Source organism: Equus przewalskii, chromosome 19 (assembly GCF_037783145.1).
Source record: "Equus przewalskii isolate Varuska chromosome 19, EquPr2, whole genome shotgun sequence".
In the NCBI taxonomy this organism is placed as follows: domain Eukaryota; kingdom Metazoa; phylum Chordata; class Mammalia; order Perissodactyla; family Equidae; genus Equus; species Equus przewalskii.
The window spans coordinates 36710489-36731635 of record NC_091849.1 but is presented as its reverse complement, the minus strand read 5'-3'; the positions used below and the strand labels follow the sequence as shown (position 1 = coordinate 36731635).

Sequence of the window (21147 nt, the reverse complement as noted above, 5' to 3'; positions counted from 1 at the left end):
TATAAAGAGACAGTCTTCTGTTGGCCCTGTGTATGTGCTCTTTCCACCTGGCTCAGTGTTAAAGGGCAGTGGGCTGTCCCTTTGCAGGAAGGCCAAGGGAGACCTGCTGACAACAGTGCTGTCAATTGGCGCACCCACATGTACAACTCCAGAGCATGGCCAGCCATCCTCCTGGTGCCTTCATCATTCCTTGCCAGATCCATTGCAGTGATCTCTTAGCTGACCTCTTAGTCCCTGGTCCTTCCCCTTTCAAGTGTTATCCTTCCTGCTGCCAAAGAAATAATTTTAAATTTCCAATCTGATCATGTCATTCTCCTGCATAAACCCTTTATGGCTCCCAGTAGTTTATATAACGAGATCAAACACTCTTGTCAGAGGTACAAGAGTCCTTCCTCATCTCTGCATCACCACGTCCCTTTCCCTGATGACAAGCAGCGATTATTTCACCTTTGCTCATACAGTTGCGTTGGCCTGGAATACTTCCTCTCCTTGTATTCATGGATCCGAAACAACTAGTGTTTGTCCTCTATAATTTGGTTCATGTGTCACTCCTAGAATCCTCTTGGGAACTCTGCTCCTCACAGTAAGCCTGGCTACTCCATCCTTTCTGGCTTCCCCAACGACCTGGACTGTTTATGGATTTCTCCTCCACGCGAGTGGAAAAGCCCCCTGAAGGGAGGAGCTGTATCCTAGTCAGCGTGTCCCTGTGGCCAAGCAGTGCTTGGGACAGAATAAACTCAACAGGCCGTGTCTTCAGAGCATGTTCTTAACCTCTGTGCTGATACAGGCAGGCCTGCTAGGGAGGCGCAAGCTTGCTTTACGGCACCCCTCGAAGTTGTCAGCATCACTAGGAAGCTCTTAGGCTAAGTGGGCTGAGGGAGCTCAGCAGACATCTGGCTAGAGTAGGGCCAGACCAAAGGATGAGCAAGAGGCTCCACAGCAGCGGCCTGCCTGGACTCCACCCTGCTGTCTCCCCTGCCTTCCTTCCTGCCATGGTTCCTCACTTGCTTTAAAACAAAACTAGAACACAGAAGTTGGTGAGTCCTCTTACCCTTCACATTTACATTTGGCTTTGTGAGGTCCTACTTAGTTGGATTTGAGGGTTGAAGGGGTCTTAAATGCAAGTTAACCAGAAACTTGAGAAAGCAGGCCATTAGGGCTCTGGAACCTGTGACCTCTAAAGAAACAGCAGGGTGGGAAAAGCACAGGCAGGCTCGAGGCCAGCCCCACGGGAAAGGAGGAGGCTCTGTTCTGGGCAGTCTGGCTGCTACTCCTTTCAGTCCCTTTTAACATCTTGACTTCCAATTTTATTTTCTGCTAAAAAACAACATGGACGCAAATGATAATATTTTATTATTATAGAAAAAGCATCCCAAATATAGGTTTCCGTAAACACTGGTAGGTGAACAAGTGCAACTTTAAAAGTCAATACAAAGTAAAGGGGCAAAACCTGCAAGCATTTTGCCTTTGAGAAATGTAACGTTCTCCTGCAGGTGATCCCACCCAGAGTGCGAATGTGGCTCCATCTCCCATGAAGGCGTCAGGTTTGCTTTCTGAACTCACTATGCCCATTTGAACAATTTCAAAACGATGGCAAGAAGTGGCATTGAATAAATTACTAATACCCCCTGATTCTTAACTTTCTATTGACACTCGATTAAAAAGCCTCCACATCACATTTTGACAATTTGAGTTAAAGCCTGTGCTCTGATTTTACTTAGACAAGGACCCGTTGGGACACTATCTGAAAATATATTCCCCCTTCCCAGGCTTACTCCACAATACTTTCATAGACCTCTATACATCAGGTATCACAGTTCTCCTGGAATTTAGTTTAAAATAATATTGGCTATTGCATATTGTGCAGTAAATACAACTACTTTCTAGTTTCCTTACCCTTTAGCTATCATCCTTTTAACACCTTTCCTCCACGCTGGGGAAACCAGTAAGTAATCTCACGAGACACAGTGTGACGCCATCTCCTTGCTGCTCTCCAGCTCCTCAGTGGCAGTGTTTCCTAAGGAACTGTACGTGACAGGATGCAGACACACACTCAGATTCTAAACCTCAAATTCAGGTTCATCTTGGCTTGCTGAGACACCTCTGAGTAAGACAGCCTGAGTTAAAACCATTTTCCTGTGAAAATGTTTCTGTATAAGCAGCCTGGCTTACTTTTTAGGCACTTAGAAAAAACACCAGACCTGAGTTCCAGCTTTTTTATTAGAAACACCTCTTGCCCATCTGGCCAGTAACTGACTCTGAAGGGAATGGGCACAATCCAGCCCTTGTCCCTGCGAGGACTGAGGTCCTGCCATTGCGGAATGTCCTGGCCCTGGGGACAGAGCAGCTGTGGCTGAAGGGAACCACCCAATCACAGTGCTGCTGAGTGCAGGCTGGGAGGAAGGAACCTGTGGGCCAGCTTCTCCCTCAGACACACCACCTGGTGACACTGGCACATTTACCTCCACAGATTCCCAGCTCACTCAAACTCCAAGGTTTGGGGCCAAAAGCATGTTGACCCAATTTGGAAGGAAAAAAGACCCAGTTCTTGACAGCCTGAGGAAATTAATCACACAGAACAACTTGTTAATTACATGCCATACTTTCATACCTGGCTTTTGACCTAAGCAAGGACTAATGAGTTTTAGAGTGTTAGCTGGAGCATGTTTACACTTGAATGTTAACAGTACGCAAGCTGTATAACAGAAGTTACACATACTTGTCAGAGACTACATAGTTAATTCAAATTTCCTTTGTGATGGCATGGGAGTCAACTGAAAAGCATAGAGGAAGCACCATTAAATAATCACCTGGACTGGTCAACTGCTAGTTGAATGTATGAATGTAGGTAAGCTCAAAGCCAAACCTGACCTCAAATATGAGCCCATTAGTTTCACAGAAATAAAACTACCCTCTGGCTACAAAATAACCCTAAACCTTAACCCTGGCCATCAGCCTTACAAATGGATGCCAATGGTAATCAGAAGAACTCTGCACGTGGGAATTGGCTCAGTTTAACTCCTTACTAGGGCTTTTTCTGCGTAAGGAACAGAGCATTGATTTCCACTGTGATGCTGTTCACACGCACGGAGAACACACTTAAGAACCCTTGTTCAAGCCTGCAAAGAATAGCTTTCATCACCCATCTGACTTTACCTTTGGAGGATTGTGACTAGGGCAGTCATAAAATGGAATCAAGTAGCTTGCCTTATAGTATCTTACGGGAATGGAATTTAAGAAAACAGTCATGTTCTCATCTTAAAGAACTTGAAGGAAACTATGTGCCTCTTCATAATCTGTGATGAGTAAATGCTCTGGGTAGGTACCTGGAAGGCCAAGCTCTACCACAAAATGGGAGATAATCCCAAGACACTTACACCTGGCTCTAGACTAAATTTTGCTCTGCTGTTAATAGCCATGGGACATCAGGGAAGGTCATCAGTACTGGGGGGACTGGGAGTGTGTTCTGGGTTGTCATCATCATGCATTGTTAATCCATAGCTGAAGAGCAAACAAAATTACTAGGCCTAATCTCCCTTCAACTCCTCCTTCCTTTGGGGATGACATTATTACGGTTTCCTTACCCAGTGTGAGCAGCTGATAGGCTATTTCAAAAACTGAAATAGCCTGATATGCAAAAAAATTCCACAGTATGAAAAGAATATACAAAGAAAAATTCTGCATGGGGACAAAACCTGAGCAGGTGATGTTTCCCCACCCAGCTTCACCCCAAATGCCCCCTCCTCCCTGGAGCTCTTATTACAAGTCTACTGAGAAACTGAGCACTTGTGAGAAACTTCTGCCCACATCTGGAATGCCTTTAAGCTGTATCTGTCGTCTCCCAGCGATACCCACAGCAACGTGCTGCCCTAGGGTGAAGACCTGTGGCTTCATACTAGATTCCGAGCCAGGATAATCAAAGTGGCCTGATTTAGAGAGTTCTACTTCAGTTCTAAGTTTCATTCCAAATGAATAATCAATTTGTTTAGGCTCAAAAACCTTGAAGCTAAAAAGGTTTCCTAAACATTGTTATGCCACTGTCCCTCCTGTCAGAGAATCTCTCTGTGTGGTTGGATTGTTCACTGAATTAATGAAAAACAGAACTGAACTGAAGCTCTTACAAAGTTCCTTTTGCACATTTTGAATGAGGGCCCAGTTCTTCCCAGGTGCAATCTGGGCACACGGGCCACCAGGAATGGCATCTTCATTAACCTCTAATGAGCATCCCATTAGTGCCTGTTTGCAGAAGACAGAGATTGTCTTTTAAGTTTGGTCCCTTTGCTCAGTAATTTGCCTGGTACAAAACAAAACAAAACAAAGCCAGGAACAAAGTGTCAAGGATGAGGATTGCTTTGCTGAGCATGAGGCAAGAGGAGTCCTGACTTCTTTTCCTGCTTTTGCAGTAATGCAAAGACTCAGTGAACAGCACCAGACCCAAATTTTTCAAGTTACCAAGGCTGCTGTAAAGCTGGTAGCTTAATTACCAGTGAGTGCTTTCATCCCCTGCCAGAGGCACAGACTGACTGAAAAGGACACACTTTGATTATGGAGAAAGAGAAAGGATGAGGGAGAAGCATGTCTCCTACTCAGGGTGAGACAAACCACGGGGAGCACTGGCTGTGGGCCTCCCAGACAGAAAACCTCTGAAGAGGGGTGAACCCACAACTGGCCCTAATCCTGAAAGTCATTAGAGGCCATCTGAGAAAGTGGGGCATTTAGCCGGTCAAGTTCATCCACTTGGGGTGGGTGGTACATTAGTACCTCCTGGTCCTCTAAGACGTCTTCTCCAGCAGCTACCAGATTAGTGAGGGATTTGCTTCGAACACACTGGAAATCCACATGGCGACTCTTTCCTTCTTCCTTTTCCCACGACATCTGGATAAAGGGGCGCTGTACATAATTATAGATTACTTCAGATCGGCCACCAGGTCTTCTCTTAATTTTTTCTTTACAGGTAGGGTAACCTGAAACAGGAAAAAGGCCATTCTCAGGACTCCAGCAAATTGCTCACTCTGGCTTCCATACTTTCTCCTTCCTAACCACATCAATTTCCTCCCAAATCCAAAGACTATGTGTGAAACCTACTGGGAAAGTGTCCAGGCTCTGACCATGCCCTCCCACCCCAACCACCTACACGCTCGCTTCCCTCCTGCTCAGGTTCTTGTCCCTAGAAGGGAAGGAACAGAAATTCTATCCCTTCTAATGGAAGGGGGAGAGAAAGGCTTATTAATTTCAGAAGCCTTTAGACGCTGGCCACAATACGGGAACACAAATCCTGCTGGCGCAGAGCTACTCCAGTCCTCTAGATCCACTGCTCAGAGGGCATACTGTATGAGAAGTAGTTAAGGAAATGTGGACTGGTTTATCCTAAAGAAAAAAACAGAGATGCTGCCTAAAACATCAGAAAGGCTGTCACATGGAAATGGGAGAAATCTTATTCAGAGTAACTTCACAGCTAGAGCCAGAAGGAAGACAGAAGAGGGAGGCAGTTATCTACTAGATTCATGACGAATGTTCTCATGGTAGAAGAGTCTGATGGGCTGCTCTGGGAAATGGAGTGATCCCTATCACCCTGTCTGTGGGGTTTCCAAAGACACAAGGGAGGGACACAGTAGAAAGAGGTTTAATGGATGATCTCAAAAATCTCTTCCAACTTTAAATTCCAACCTAAGTTAGATGGGTTTCATGGGCAAGACTGAGACAGCAAGAATAGCAAAACACAAAAGTCAAAGACCCATGGAGGGGAGACCAGGATGGCTTCAGCACTCTCCAAGAATCAGTTTCCAAGACCCTTCCGTGGAGACCACAGGTTGGAAGCCATTGCTCAAGATAGTTTAAGGTTCTGTCCATACATCCAGATATTCCTCAAAGGTATATAGTGGAATAAACTTAAATTCGGAGTCTCCAAGCTATAGTTTTCAGAAGGGCCCTTGCAGATCCCAGGAAGATCTTCACCAAGATTGTTGGTGGCATGGCCCTCCCACTTAGTGGCTCCATGAGCCGTGCCACATTTACCCACCAATGTCCTTAGCCCTCAGTGCTCTTCATCCTGAGGCAGTAAACTGGAACTTATTCCTACAGCTGCTTTAAAGCATTTTCAACCAGAAATAAAATGAAAAGGAAATGTAAGGTCAAACAAAAAAAAATAGGAATCCTTCAAACTTGGGTAGGAAGGTCGTTTCCATGTGTGCCTGTTCTCTAGGTCTCCTGGAAGCTGAGTTTGAAGGCCATAAGCTGTGGTCATAGATCCAACCTACTCCATAAAGCCGTGCAAGCTGAAGACTGACTGGGATATGTTTTACCTTCAATTCCAATGCGAATGTTTTTCAGGCCCCGCTCCTTTAACACTGTTTTGGCGACATCCCGATTCTCAATGTACTTGAAGAATCTGTAGAGCTTAGAGCTGTAAAGAACTAGAAAAAAAGTCTGGTATTAGTCAGAGCAAGATCTCCACAAGATGGAGGAGACAGCTACCAAAATGAAAGGTACATCTGACTCTGATGCCAAAACAGTCCAGATGGATCACAGACTAAATGTTAAGTAATAACCACAAGCAAACACCATATGAAAAACTTACAGTCTCAAGGTGGGGAAGGCCTTTCTGGGTATGACATAAAACCTAGAAGCCATAAAAGAAAAACTGACACCCTCGGCTACATAAAAATATGTCTCTACTTAGCCAAAACCACCATTAACAAAGCTAAAAATGGCAAATAATCAACTGGGAAAAATATTTGCAAACTCATATTACAAAGGGCTAATTTCCTTGATAAACAGAGAGGGGTAACAAATAGCTTTCACAAATCACAAAGTTTTTAAAAGACTAACAATACAATTTTCTAACAGACAAAAGACATGAATACAGTTAACAGAAAAGGAAATTAAAATGGCTCTTAAAAATTAAAAGGTTCAGTTTCATTCATGAAATGAGAAATGCAAATTAAAACTCAAATGCTGTTTTTTACATATCAGAGTGGCAAAGATAAAAGTTTAGCAAAACACCGTTTGGTGAGGGTATGGGAGACAAACCTGTCATACATTGGTTTATGAGTGTAAATTGGCTCAACCTAAATTATGGAGGATAATTCGGCAACATCTACCAAAATTATAAAAGCACAAAGCTTTTGATGTAGAAATTCCATTTCTAGGAATATTATTATATAGAGATATACATGTGTGAAAAGACTGTTTAAAAGGATATTCACGACAGCATCATTTATAATTTATAGCTTAAATGTCCATCAACAGGGCTGGTTAAATCAACCATGGCACACTCATGCAATGGAATACTATACAGCCATAAAAATGATCATGGAAGCTTTATGGTATAGAACAGTCTGTATAATATGGTCTCACTTGAAAAGAAAGGAAAAAGCACGTATGTAATTGCTTACGTACGTGCAGTGAATACATCCGGAAGGATATAAAAGAAACAGGAGGAAAACTAGGTAGATGAGGCAGGCGTGGGAACAAGACTTTTCAATGTATATCCTTTTGTACTTTTAAAATTTTTAATTATTAACAATTCAAAAGGATTTAAAAATGAAACAAATGGAGGGCAGAAGGACTCCACCATGTAATGTGCTGCCTCAGTACTGAGTACTGGACACCAGGGGTGGCAGTGGAGGTCCCCAGCACGGCAGTTAGACCTGCATCACTAGACTGACTTGATCACCCAGGTGAGTGTGCTCACCACCAGCTCCACAGTGATCTTCATATTGGTTCTAGGATCTAGTTGGTAGATCCGAGCCTCTGGGCAGCATGTTTTTGCTGAAAAGATCTATACCATGAGGGGGCTCCTACTTTGGGAATATTCCTCCCCCATGGGTGGGGGGTGGTCTTCATCCCAGTCCACAGAATCCTCATCTGTCAGCACAACGATATGGCACTCGCGCTCGCCCTTCTTGGCACAGCCCACCATGATGGGCAGGATCAGCTCTTCGAGGTAGTGATCAAACTGCTTGTGAGCACCGTCGTTAGACAGTTCATGCAGTAAAGCACCTGCGGGAGAGAGAACGCAGGTGAACATCCTCTCTGCCAATGCCTCTATTCCTGGTGCGAAAAAGACCCTGAGATAACAGCTGTTATCACTGATAAGGTCCACAGAAGGAGCCCATTTAAAGGCAGAGATTGGGGGCTGGCCCCGTAGCCAAGTGGTTAAGTTCGCGCTCTCTGCTGCAGGCGGCCCAGGGTTTCGTTGGTTTGAATCCTGGGCGCGGACATGGCACTGCTCATCAAACCACGCTGAGGCAGTGTCCCACATGCCACAACTAGAAGAACCCACACGAAGAATATACAACTATGTACCAGGGGGCTTTGGGGGGAAAAAGGAAAAAAACCAAAATCTTAAAAAAAAAAAAAAGCAGGGGTTGTTTCCAGCTCCAAGGCCACAATTCAGCTGATTTTGTTAGACATGTTTCACATTCCACCACTCTTCACTTTCTTCATGGTTTACAATCCCTGAGCATTCTGATCAATGGAGGTTTTGTTGGACACACAGGGTCAGACCATAAACATTAATCCTACAAGAGACAGACCATCATTTGGGGATGACTCTTTGTAGTACCTCTTCTGAAGATGCTCTGGCCCCAATTTCATGGAGTCAGAATACCACAGAAGAGGAATAACCTGAAGTTTGGCAACACCAAAGGACTTGCCTTACGTGTGTACTAGACCCAGTATAAAAACCACAAGTCCACAGCACTTCATGGAATATGCAGGGAACTGTATCATGAAGTTCAAAGAATAATTCTGAAAATAATTTCAGGAAGCCTAGGTAATGATAAGAGCATGGAGTTTATAGTCAGACAATTAGTTCTAATCCCAGCTTTCATGCTTAGAGCTTCGGAAAACTAATTTCTCAGTTTTCTCATTTGTTAAATGAGGTGTTCACCTATCTTTCAGGGTTAACTGTTGTAAGACTTAAGCAAGCCCACATCTATAAAGCACTTAGGGAACACTAAGTTAATAATAACGATAAAAATAACCTGTAAGAACCCAGCCAGTTTGTGCTGTTTGACTTTACTAGTGAGCCCTCCCTCACAGCTGAGAATTAGTATCCTTACTGGTTAAAGAGTTGAGACACCAAGGTCCCAAGAGAGGAAGCAGTTTGCTGGGTGACTCCCGGTCAAGCTAGATTTAGAACCCACTACACGTTCTCTTTTGTTTACTCCACTTCCTCACAGAGTGCTCTGAAGCAAGAGAGGGAATAAGTTAGTATCACATCTCTGCCCTCAGATGATTTTCAACCCACACTTGACTCTGTTTAGTAATAAAAATATCACTCAATTCCAAGGCAACTCAAAGTTTAGCTGTTCGAATGCAGCTGGCAGCTGTTCCTGTACTCACTCAGATCCTGACATCGGATAGTGTTGAAGTCAAAGTTAATGCAGAGATAATCGCACGTGTCTCTAAGGTCTGGGATAGAGATGCCATCAGGACAATTGATGATACCAGTTTTGTAATAATCCTGTAAATAGATTAGGAAGAAGAAATGTAGGCAAAGAACAAGATTCAAACATTACCTCTTCAACCCCCTATTCATTCCTGGTTCTGTCCAAGTGATGAGTCACTAGAACTATCGCCAAGTTGGCTGATTCATGGGACGGCAGAGTGGCCCCTGGTATCCTGACATGTTTAATAATCATGACAACGTGATACCTGACTGGGCTCACACAAAGAAGGATGTAAAAGGCACAGGAATAGAACATCAAGAGGGAAAGGCAGTAACTGGAAACCGGAGACCCTCGAGACAGTAACAGTTTGATGGGACTCTCAAGGCTCTGACTCTGCACGGGCCTGGGGAGGATGTAACATGAAGGCGACTACACACCAGCACCGTTCGAAACACAGCTGCACTGATTCCTTCAGCAATCTCATACTCCCCCTTCTCGTTGGGCCGCGTGAAGTTGTACTCTCTTCCTGGTCCAAACATCCTGAAAGACACCCAGGCAACGACGTGACCTTCTCTAGCAGGATTCTTCACAAATGAGACTTCTCCCTTCTTCACCTCATTCTGGAAGGCTCCACTCCACTCTCACAGTGTTAGTTATAGGGACCCAACCCCTGTAAGACACACTCAAGTCTTAGGAAAAGGGGGCAGCAGTTGCTTTCAGCATTTGAGTGCAAGGAGGGATGAAGGAGCAAGTCCTCAAGCTCACCTGTACTGAGCTGCTGTGACAGCAAATGAAGTCAAACAGCATCTGCAGAGTTGCCTTGGGAAATCTCTGGAGTGAGCGTTGCCTCTCACGGCCTCCCCACTGCCCAGGAACCTGCCCCCACACCGGCAGCCCAGGAAGACAGCATGGCCGGTGCTCCTGCCCTTTCCTATTCCTTTCCCCTCCTCCACCAACATTTACCTCTCCAGTCTGCCAGTGCTCACTATTTCTGGGTTTTGCTTTTCAACATCTAACCTGATAGATGAATCTGTATTAGTAGGTGCAGATATGGTAATGCTGTCCCTTTCCTAGTACGTTTTGATGGCGGAGTTCTGGAAAAAAAGCCCTTCTTCATCCAAAGAGTAATTCTAATGATGAGCATTTCGAGTCAAGTGGAAAAGGAGGGTGGGAACTAGGCTCATCAGCAGTTTGACAGTTCAGAGAGGAGGCCTGCTCTGGGCATGAACTCAGAGGTCACGAGGGCACAGGGAGGAGGTCTGGCTTTTCTTACTCATCTTTGTCCATCCTTCTTCCCTTTTCTCAGATCCCCTTCAGTAAAGCTGGCCCCATGACTTCAACAACTCCCATCACACTTCTGTGAATGAGTCGTGGAATGGGAAGCCAGCAAGGACAGAGCAGGGAGTCGGCATCTTCAGCCAGCTTGACTGGAATTCCCGGGGGGCTCACTGCCATTTCCTTCCTTAACCTGCTGGGAAGGCCTGCTGTTCAACTGTCCAAAACTGTTCTCTTCCACCCTGAATTGGCTGCTTTTCAGAGATCTGAAAAAGACTCCACAGCACATGCTTTCCAACTCACTACACCATACATAAGAAATCTATCCTGATAAAGGTAGTCTTCAAAGAATGCTGACATTTTTCTGGAATATTCTAGTTGAAGTCTAGCTAAGACAGTTATGAATGAAAGTAGTGAATAACGTGCCATAAATATAATGCCCCCATCTATCATGAGGAGGACCTAAGCTCAGAGTTATTTATCTAGTAGTGGCATGGATGTGCATTAATCCATTCTCAGTTTTGCAGCTTGTCCCCCTTGTGACTAGCGGTCTACATTTTCAGCTTACTGGCTAGGCTTATGAACACCGTATGTAGTAGCCACAGGATGCAACAAACCCAAGTAACTCTCAGAATTCATAACCTCAGCTGACTCAGCTGACGAACCACCTAGATAAAGAATCAGACTTTCTTCATGGGAAAATCCAGTCCTAAATTCAAAGAACCAGTGTCACTCAAGAATCTATCACCCAGAAAATGCTTGCCTTTCTTCTCTTGATTACTACCAGAGGCAACCTATCTCAAACAGCCAGCCAGCCCCAAGGAACAATTTTTTGTGGGGAGTGGCAATAGTGGTGGTGATATCAAGATTGAGGAAGTCAAGTCTGGTAAAATATAGGGCCAATTTGAAAAATATTTTAATGTTTTAGTTTAATCTTAATTTAGATGTCTGAGAAATATATAGGTTTGGGTCTGGTTAAAAATGGTTCATCATGAATTTGTATGTATATGTTCAAATATAAACATAAAATAGCTGGATTCCATCATAACTTAAAATTCAACAAATCAGTGTGGCCCATTCTGATTTCTACTTCAGTTCAAATTAGTTCAAAGTCTTGAGTGAGGTTAGGTCTTTAAATAAAATAAAATCTACTTCTAAGTAGATAAAAATCCTCAAAGACCAAATTTGTTTGTGTATTCACACCCATATTATTATTATTATTTTACTGTTATCCCAATTTGCTCTTCCTCATGTTAAGGTCTACGGTTGGCCAGGAGGAGGATCTCCTGACTCCCAGCCAGGCTCGAGGAGTACTTCCTGGACAGTGCTCCTGCTCAGTAGGCTCTTTCCATGTCCTAAACTCTAATCCCAAAAAGCCAGGGGCAGGAGAGGGTGAGACAAGGATAAGACTATTGTCTGGAGCACCACAGAATATGAAGAACAGAGAGCAATCAGGAAACGACAAAACAGTCAGATATAAAGATTGTTTCAGAAAACTTGAGCTGTGATGGCGGCATCAGAAAATGAGAGCATAACACCTACTGCCAAGCATAACTGGCAGAGATGGCAGGCAAAATGCTTTTCAGTAAAATGGCTTTGTTCTTGTGTCATGTGGAACATTTGTCTGTTTATTAAAAGACAAAAGACCAAAAAAAAAAAAAAAACAAACCACACTTTAGAGCTCACCTTATCCTAGTATCTTTGACCCGTGGAACTCAGAAAACATTACTTTTTCTGAGGTTATACAAATTGTGGATAAAAGAAAGAAAGAATCTGACTTCTGTTTTCGAGTGAGTTTATAGAGGAATAGGGAATGAGATTCAGCAAATTATTCTCCATAGTTCTAACTGATGGCACCCCCTTTTGTGGGGGCTCGTTTCAGTATACTGGTATTGTAAATAAAGTAAGTACTCCCCCCAAAAAAGTCACCAACACATATAAGGCTTTTACCAGCTTGCTCTCCATGTCTCACAAAAGTATAAAGGCAGAAAAATAAGCAATGCAATGTTTTCTATTCTGAAATCTAATGTAAGATAAATGGCAGGTATTTCTTTTTTTTAATAATTTCTTTTTATTTATTTATTTTTTGGTGAGGAAGATTGGCCCTGAGCTAACATCCAACAGCAGGTATTTCTATTCATAGGGAACAGAGTGAGTTTCGAAGGAAATTATCGTCTATTACCTTCCCAACATGGTATCTGGATGAGCAGTGAAAATTTGTGGATTCACAACAAAACGTGTGCCATCTACGAGAAGAGTCACTTTCTCTGGTGCCTGGGAATGAACATTACTGCCAAAGCCCACAGTGCTGTTTCCAAATCGTTCTGGAGCAAGAAAGGGGTCATGGTTACGCTTATTCCCGCTCTGGAAGCAAGAGCCTTTGATGTCTTCGGGAAGTGGCATTACGTGCGGGAACTGAAGGTTTGCTGGCTGAGATGCAGGGTCGAGTGAAAGGTCTAAAAAGATCAGATAAACCAACCAAAATAACTTGACAGCAAAAAGCACTGGGGGGAAAACAAACCACGTCTTCTTTAAAAAACATCAAACACATTAAACAAACAAAAACCCCAAACTTTGAGGTGTTCCCAGACAAAAATTCTTGCCTAGAGCAAGTAAAGAAAAACTACAAACTAGAGACTCATGTTGGATCCCCTGCGCTTTTTTCTACTGCGTGTGTGTTGAGGGGGAATAAAGGCAGTAACACCCACACTGTAAAATAAAATGTAGTATTCTTCTTTCCTTACAAGGCTGCAAATAAACGTCTCACTCCACCCCTCTTGCATTTTAAGTTTGTATACAATAATCCATGAATGTGATTACTGCCCATGACCTGGGGAAATGAGTCTGATTTTGGGCACGCAGATAACCAAACAAGTTGTAGCTAGAGTACACTCAATTTTTTTCCCATTTACTTCCAAAAAAAAAAATACGGAAACCAAGATCTAGACCAAAAACCTACATAGGATGCACATCCCACAGCTTCTGAAATCACTAATCCAGTACTTTAGAATGCTTTTCATTTTAACTGCAATGAAGCAATTAAACTGGGTGGATTCCTGAAGGCCCCGAGGGTTCCGCCTGCTCCCGTGGGTGAGCAGGAAGACTCCTGGCACCAACTCCCCTCATGGTGCACTGAGAGGGGTATCACTCTGCTGTTCTGTCAGCTGACATACACAAAATACCAGCCCCTCTCGGTTCAGAAAGACACGGGTTCAAACCCCAGTCCCCTACCTCCCAGCAGTGTGAACGTGAGCGAGTTACCGAAGCTGTGGAAGCATCAGTTTCCTCAACTGTCAAGGGAGGATTAAACTGAGCAGAGATGGGCAAACTTGCTGTAAAGGGCCAGAAAGTAAGTACTTGGGGCTTTGTGGGTCAGTCTCTGCCTTTGTGGCAGGAAAGCAGCTACAGCCAAAATGTAAACACAAGGGCATGACGGCTGTATTTCAAAATTTTATTTACAAAAACACGCAGTCCAGATTTGGCCACAGCTTGCCACACTTGATCTAAAACATGCACGTAAAGTTCCTAGCAGAGTGAATACTCAATAAATGGTAATTGCTATTATTATTGTTTATCAAGAGCCTTCACATCCATTAAGTTAATAACCTTCCTGCCCAGTGAGGTAGGAAGCATATTACTAGCCCAGTTCTCTAGATGAAGAAAGCAGGGCTAGAAAGATGAAGGATCTCATCCAGCTTACAGCTGGGCAGCAGCAGAGCTACAATCTGAATCTGTCTTCTGACTCCACTTTTTTTCTTACACTATTATTGCCAAGTTCGATGTCCTACACTGATGGGGTAAGTGGAGATTTTCTGTGATGATCAGCTTTCTATAATTGTGATATGTAAGCTAAGCCAATTAACTGGATATTTTATTTAGATTAAGAACATTTTTGCCTTCTGGGTGGAGTGGATGCTCAGGTGTCATCCCTGTAAATTAAGTCACTATCTAATCACCATACCATCATTCCTGGGACCTAGAGGATAAGCAAGGGTTTGAAGACCAGAAGAAGTCAGATTATTTGTTTCTTTTTCTTGGGCTGCAGCTGAGGTTTCATCCATCAGGCAGCTGGCCTCTGGCCGCAGGAACCTGTCACTCTCACTGCCACAGTGAATGTTCATCCTTGGACTCTGTATCCTGAACTGTCTGCTTGATCAGAAAGAAGTCCTGGAAGACAGGAATATGCATGGTTTAGAACTCTCTCAAAACAGCTTCCAAGGACTTCCATGGCATGAACGCTGAACTAGAGAAGCGACAGCTCTCATTCTTGTTCTGAGAAGAAATGACATCTTAAGCATTTCTGTGATTTTTTAGTGAGAAGAATTGGGCTGGTTTAAATTCTATTTACCAAATCACTAAGAACATTGATAAACTTCTTCCTAGGGAATAATTTTAAGCTTTATCCATAAACAGATATCAAATTCACTGACTCTGGCCACATTCACAATCAATTCTACATATTAAGTGGTGGTGCAGTAATTTGGTGGTGTTTATACCAGAGACACAAAGGAGGGAAGGGAAGAGCCCAACTGGTCAACTAAAGAAAACCTGCCCTTATATTTTTAAAAACTGAGACACATACACTCCTGCAACAAGCACTAGAAAATGAAAAACAATCGCAACCATAATGCTAGTTTAAGAGTTGAGACTAGAAGCAACTTACCCTAAAAAAAGCAAAATCTGACTTCTAGTGCTCAAGTTCTCCTTTGTAAGTTCTCTCTTTCACTTTCTGTACCTTATGCCCAACCCCTAACCCCCACCTCAAAATCACACCAAGATTGGGACTGGCCCGGTGGCATAGTGGTTAAGTTCACGCGCTCCACTTCAGCGTCCCAGGGTTTGCAGGTTCGGATCCCGGGTATGGACCAAGCACTGTTCATCAAGCTATGCTGTGGTAGCATCCCACATAAAACAGAGAAGACTGGCACAGGTGTCAGCTCAGCAACAATCTTCCTCAAGCAAAAAGAGGAAGATTGGCAAGAGATGTTAGCTCAGGGTCAATCTTCCTCACACACACAAAATATGTATGCATCACACCAAGATGTCACTAGCTGTAAGGCTAACTTTCCCGCAAGCAGTGCATGCTCATGATGAACAATACCTGCTCAGTGACTGCCAGGAGCAAGGTATCTGGGAAGGCAGAATGGAGGCACCATGCAGGAGACTTCACACCTTTTTTCCAGATAATCGTGCCCTGCAGCCCTGCCATCCCTGGGGGCTGCCCAACACTGAAAACATTCCTGAAGGTCACTCTGCTTAGCACTTTCACAGTTTACACTGTACTGATTTCCACTTGGTGTTCTGGTGGCAGAATCATCTTTCCTCACCAGCAATTATTATGCGTATGAATTGCCTGCTAACACCGTTTTAGAAAATTAGATCACTAATTTACTGATTCACTCATTTACTGCTCTTAGCAGTAACATGTTTTAACATAATACTCTGATGTAGAGGTGTCAATAAACATTTGCAATGTGAATTAAACTTTGAATCCCTTCATAATCTGTATTAATACATTTTTGAGCATAAAGTTGATTGGTCAGTTAGTCACTGTTTTAACTTGGACGAAATATAAAAATGACCACTTTGAAAAAGATGAATCAATATGTGTGCCTGAAAACAAATTATTTTAAAGAAGAGACACTTTGAGAAGATGAAATCTTTTATTTTCAGACAATGGCTCTTACAACGTCAGAGAAATTGAGGGAATAAAGTGAATGTTCTGATGGAAAACTTAATGTGTGGCTACAATGTTTTCAGGATTACCCTTTCCTAAAGAAAAAACATATTTACACAAAAATGCAGCCACTTAAAAATTGATCCCTGGTGATTGGTAAAGTCAAATAGATCCACCACTGCCCTTAAGTTTGATTCAGATGTCAAAATCAGGTCTACAGAACAGGATAAAAAAGAAGATCCATGGAATTGGAAAAAGCATTATCAACACCAGAAAGACCAAAAGGGGGTCTGCATCTTTATTTGGTTTTGAACTATGTTTCACTCAACCTACAGCGGCTGCTTCTCAACTCTTCATTAGCTGGTCAAGAACCAAGTTCAAATTTCTCTTTGTTGCTCTCCTAAAGACCTCTTGGACCAAAACACACTAAGCTTGAATACGCCTCTCTCTTGAGAATTTGCACAAACTAGACTGTATAAGTTACTTCCTTAATTCCTGATAATGTAGGAGAAATAGTTTCATTATAATGGAATAGAATGAAGACACTTTCTTCCTAGCCTATTGTACCAGGGCTCAAAAATCAGTTTAACTTGTATACAGTAAATTAATAAACAGAAAGATATACCTGGAACTTAGCAAGGTAGACATCTCCAATGAAGGAAAAGAACTCGTTGAGCATTTAAGAGGCATTTTATTTGTATTTAGTTAACTTTTATTATAAATTATACATGAATTATTTCCCTTCTTAACGAGGACCCTTTGACTGTCACCTCCAATCCCAGTCACTTTTCCAAGTAACTATCACTACTTGCTTGGTATGAATCCTTTTAGACTTTAAAAAAATGCATTTATACTATACACATATACTTGTAAAAGCAGATAGTTTAAAAAAAATGATATACTACATGCATCATTCTAATTCTGTAATGTTTTTATAAATGTTGAGATCCATCCACGTTGGAAGATCAAGATCTAGTTCACTCCTTTTTAACTGCTGTATAATATTCTAGGATCCCACTCGCCTATCTATGAATATTTAGGTCGTTTCTAACTTTACCTTTACAAACAATGCTTCAATGAACAAGGTCAGAGTGTACTATGAAACTCCAAGACAGAACCCAGTTTGCAGAGTTTTCCCAAATGGATTTGGCATCAGAACTCTTTAAGAAACTGTCTCAGCATTAATGCTTAATGGCACACACTGTCACCTAATCCAACATTTCCCAAAGTCCCTTATGAACTAATTCCTCTATAATCCTAGAATGACAGAACAAAACTCTCTTGACCTATGAAACCTAAAAAATAAACTGACACCAAATTATTCGACATACACCAAAGCAGCCAGTCAGTTTAAATATAATAGTAAGGGTCTACTCCCCTTCCAGGATGGATGTTTCATTCAACTTTGAATGTATATTTTCATTGCCTACCATGGTTCAATTCTGTAACCATCCCCCAAATGAATCTTGGTCCTCAGAACAGATCTAAGGAAAAGAAAAAAAAAAGAAAGAAAGAAATAAGCAAAGCACTTCAACAATACAATTCTCTATTGCTACAAAACTATTTTGGCTAATGCAGTCCTAAAAGTCACAGTAGTGTACAAGAAGAAGAACCAAAGGATCATGACACCCCGGGCACAGCTAACAGTAACTAAAGAGACTGCTTGAGAAAAGAACTAGGAGTTAGAATATATTAATCATGGAACTCCGACTGCATAGCTGTGAAGCAAAGAACACAACATCAGCAAGCCAGCTCAAGCTTCACTTCCATACAGTATGTGAAAGCATTTTTATACACTCTAAATAGCTACACAAATATATTTTTTATTATTTATTTCACAGGCTTCCCATGAAGACCCATATTTTGTTAAGTCTTGATCTTGCTGACCTGGAATAGCAAAACCATTTAGCATCATCATTTCCCCACCTTGGAAAATTTATACACAATCTTTGCTGGTGGAATTATCTCCACATATTCCTTATGCCTAAAAAAAGGACACACTGATTTCTCCCTAGATCATAACCATCTTGAGTATTAATCCAAAATAGCCTCTGGATAATAAGTCTAAGTCTTTTCTTCTTACTTGCAATTTCCTCTCATCAATTATTTCTGAAGAAAACAAGACAATTACACGGATCAGTATTCCATCAACTTCAATATCTTGCCATTGAACTATTCAGATTTTTAAAATCTAGTTTGAATGGGGTTCAGGGCATGGATGTAACTCAAAATCATAATGATTTCAGACTGTCAGTGGTACAAGGTATGATCTTTTAAAAGGCAGTGTCCTTTTTGACTTCAGGACCATGCCTCCTCTCTGTAAGAGCTGGGTGGTGAAGATGAGGTAGGATGCCACAGAATTTGGTAAAGAGACCAATCTACCCTTCATCCTTACTCCATAGTTAAATTTAGAAAGTAATTACATCTTTGCCAAACCTTCATTCTCTACTGACAAATCCCAGTCCTTTCAGTCTGTTCTTATGTGAAAACCATGACATTTCTTTAACCATTTTAATGCCCTGTCATTGACTTTCGTCTGGTTCCATTAGGCTTTTTTCTTAATGCACAGTAACGAGAACTCTGCTCATGTTCCCTATGAAAGGGGAACAGGTTTTCTGTTTTGCTTCACGTATGCTCTCTGGTGATACCTGGGATTTCTGGGTATTGAAGGTTAAAAGAGGGTGAGGGTGGAGGGAGAGACAATTTAAAATGATAGACAGATAAAAAATGTAAATTGACTGACAGATACAATCTAAAATGTCTACAAGATCACTTTCTAGGATATTGTTAACTGACGGCTAAGAGGCCCATCTTCAGAATGTACTCTGCGTACACATTTTTTAAACCAACTCCACGGAAGCTTTTCTGTCATGGTTCTGTTTACTCCCTTTGCATGTGCTACTCTACTGTTCCAATCTCAGAAGAAACGTCTTCTATTTAAGGCTTCCTGGTTTTCCTTTTTCCAGATTATTTCTAAAAATATTGAATAAAACCATGCCAGTATTAAGCCCATATAAACTCTATTCTTAATATTTCTAAATCTTGTTTTCCTACAATGTCCCCAAATGCATAATAATTTAGCTGTTTAAATCAGCAAAGAAAGAGACACTTGTTAGTAAGTTATTTTCACTGGGTCCTCCCTTCCCACGCTCTTGCTGTCTTCCTCAATCAACGCTGGCCGACTGGTGAGACAGGAATACTTCTCAGAGATCTCTTGCTACATCTCTCCCCAAGTATCATCTTCCATTACGGCTCTACCCTTTATGAGTGCAGCCATGGCAGGTTCCTAAGTCTCTCCGTGTCTCAGCTTCCTCACTTGTAAGAGAGGATAATAATCATTAAGCACACAAGGCTGACATAAGGATTAAATGAGGTAATCCATTTAAAGTACAATGCCTGGCACATACCACCTGAGAAATGTTGATTATTGTTATTATTCTCGAACCAGAATCTACAAAGACCTTTACAAACCTAATCTCATTTGATACTGAAACAACTCCAGTAGAGATGCTTTAATTATCCACACTTTACTGCTGGGGGGAAAAAAAAATCAAGCATTAGAGAGGTTAGCAACTTGCCCCAAATCACAACTCTAGCTAAGGGGAAAAGACAGATTCCAAACCCAGGTCCTCAGATTCCCATATTCTTTCCATCCAATCACACTGCGTCTCCCAAACCATCTTCCTTTCCTCCATTACAGATTCTAGAAGTTATTCCTTCTATTGTCTGTCAGCAATGAAAGAGAAAACCAGTAGCTTCCAGGGTCACTAGGGCTGCAGTTCTTATCAAGTGGGAGTTATGGTAGCAATGCAAGAATCCTTGATAAAATGGTTATGTTTTTCCATAATTAAAAATAGCATTCTTAGTGTTTTACTGCTTATAAAAGCAGTATGTGCTCATTGAGAAAAATTCAGTCAATATAAAAAGATGTAAACACTTTAAAAATCAACAAAGTTGTCAAATCTTTGCACACATATCTTTGGGCATCTACTCCATTATATCCTTGGAATAAACTCCTAGAAGGAAAGTTGCTATGGAAAAAGGTCAATTTTCAAGTTTTCATATGTACTGCCAGACTGTCCTCTATAAATATACCAATTCACTACACTCCTTCCAGCACACGGAGTCTCCATTCTCTAGAACCCTTGCTAACACTCAGGGTTTCAATGTTCCTCATCTTTGCCAATCTGATAAGTGAAATATGATAGCTCGTTTTAATGTGGTCATTTAAAAACATTCATTTTTATCAACACTTCCAAAATCTCACCTTTGAGAGCCTTAAAAGTTTTGGGTGGGTAGTGTCCAAGCTGGGTGGATACTAGGTAAGAGCAGTGACTTACTCAGAGCCAGTTTGTCAGGCTTGACTAGAATCACCAGATGTTTCCCACGACTTGCTCACATCTCCTGGAAGCCAGTGAGATGACAACACGGTATGATGACAAGACCACTCACTAGACTGAAGCAAAGCAGGTTTTGGCTCTGGCTTTGTTATTAACTAGCCATGTCACCAAGAAAATGTCCTTTAAGTTTCTGTGTTTTCATCCATAAAAATGGGATGGTATCTGTCACTACCAAGTTAGACAACCCCTTCTCAAATGAGATGTATGAAAAAAACCCTCAAAAAGCATAATGCACAGGGCTGGCCGGATGGCGCAGAGGTTAAGTTCACATGTTCCGCTTTGGCGTCCTGGGGTTCGCCAGTTCGGATCCCGGGTGCGGACATGGCAGCGCTTGTCAAGCCATGCTGTGGTAGGCGTCCCACGTATAAAGTAGAGGTAGATGGGCACAGATGTTAGCTCA

General features: G+C 42.1%; 1 protein-coding gene across 10 annotated transcripts in view; it reads right to left on the bottom strand.

The window, feature by feature from the left end:
• Nucleotides 1–1336: 1336 nt before the first annotated feature.
• Nucleotides 1337–21147, bottom strand: part of KCTD20 (potassium channel tetramerization domain containing 20) — a 33575-nt gene continuing 13764 nt past the window's right edge. The window contains exons 2-9 of one of the 10 annotated variants that reach the window (XM_070586008.1): nucleotides 17778–17831; nucleotides 14632–14837; nucleotides 12853–12994; nucleotides 9833–9935; nucleotides 9349–9469; nucleotides 7804–8001; nucleotides 6303–6413; nucleotides 1337–4964 (exon numbers count right to left, since the gene is read on the bottom strand). In XM_070586008.1, the coding sequence (XP_070442109.1) occupies nucleotides 4672–4964; nucleotides 6303–6413; nucleotides 7804–8001; nucleotides 9349–9469; nucleotides 9833–9935; nucleotides 12853–12994; nucleotides 14632–14791 (1128 nt within the window). In that variant the 5' untranslated portion in view covers nucleotides 14792–14837; nucleotides 17778–17831 and the 3' untranslated portion in view covers nucleotides 1337–4671. Of the gene's footprint in view, nucleotides 4965–6302; nucleotides 6414–7803; nucleotides 8002–9348; nucleotides 9470–9832; nucleotides 9936–12852; nucleotides 13127–14631; nucleotides 14892–17777; nucleotides 17838–21147 lie in introns of those variants that run through there. The other 9 variants (XM_070586003.1, XM_070586006.1, XM_070586005.1 and 6 more) reach the window with 9 other exon arrangements.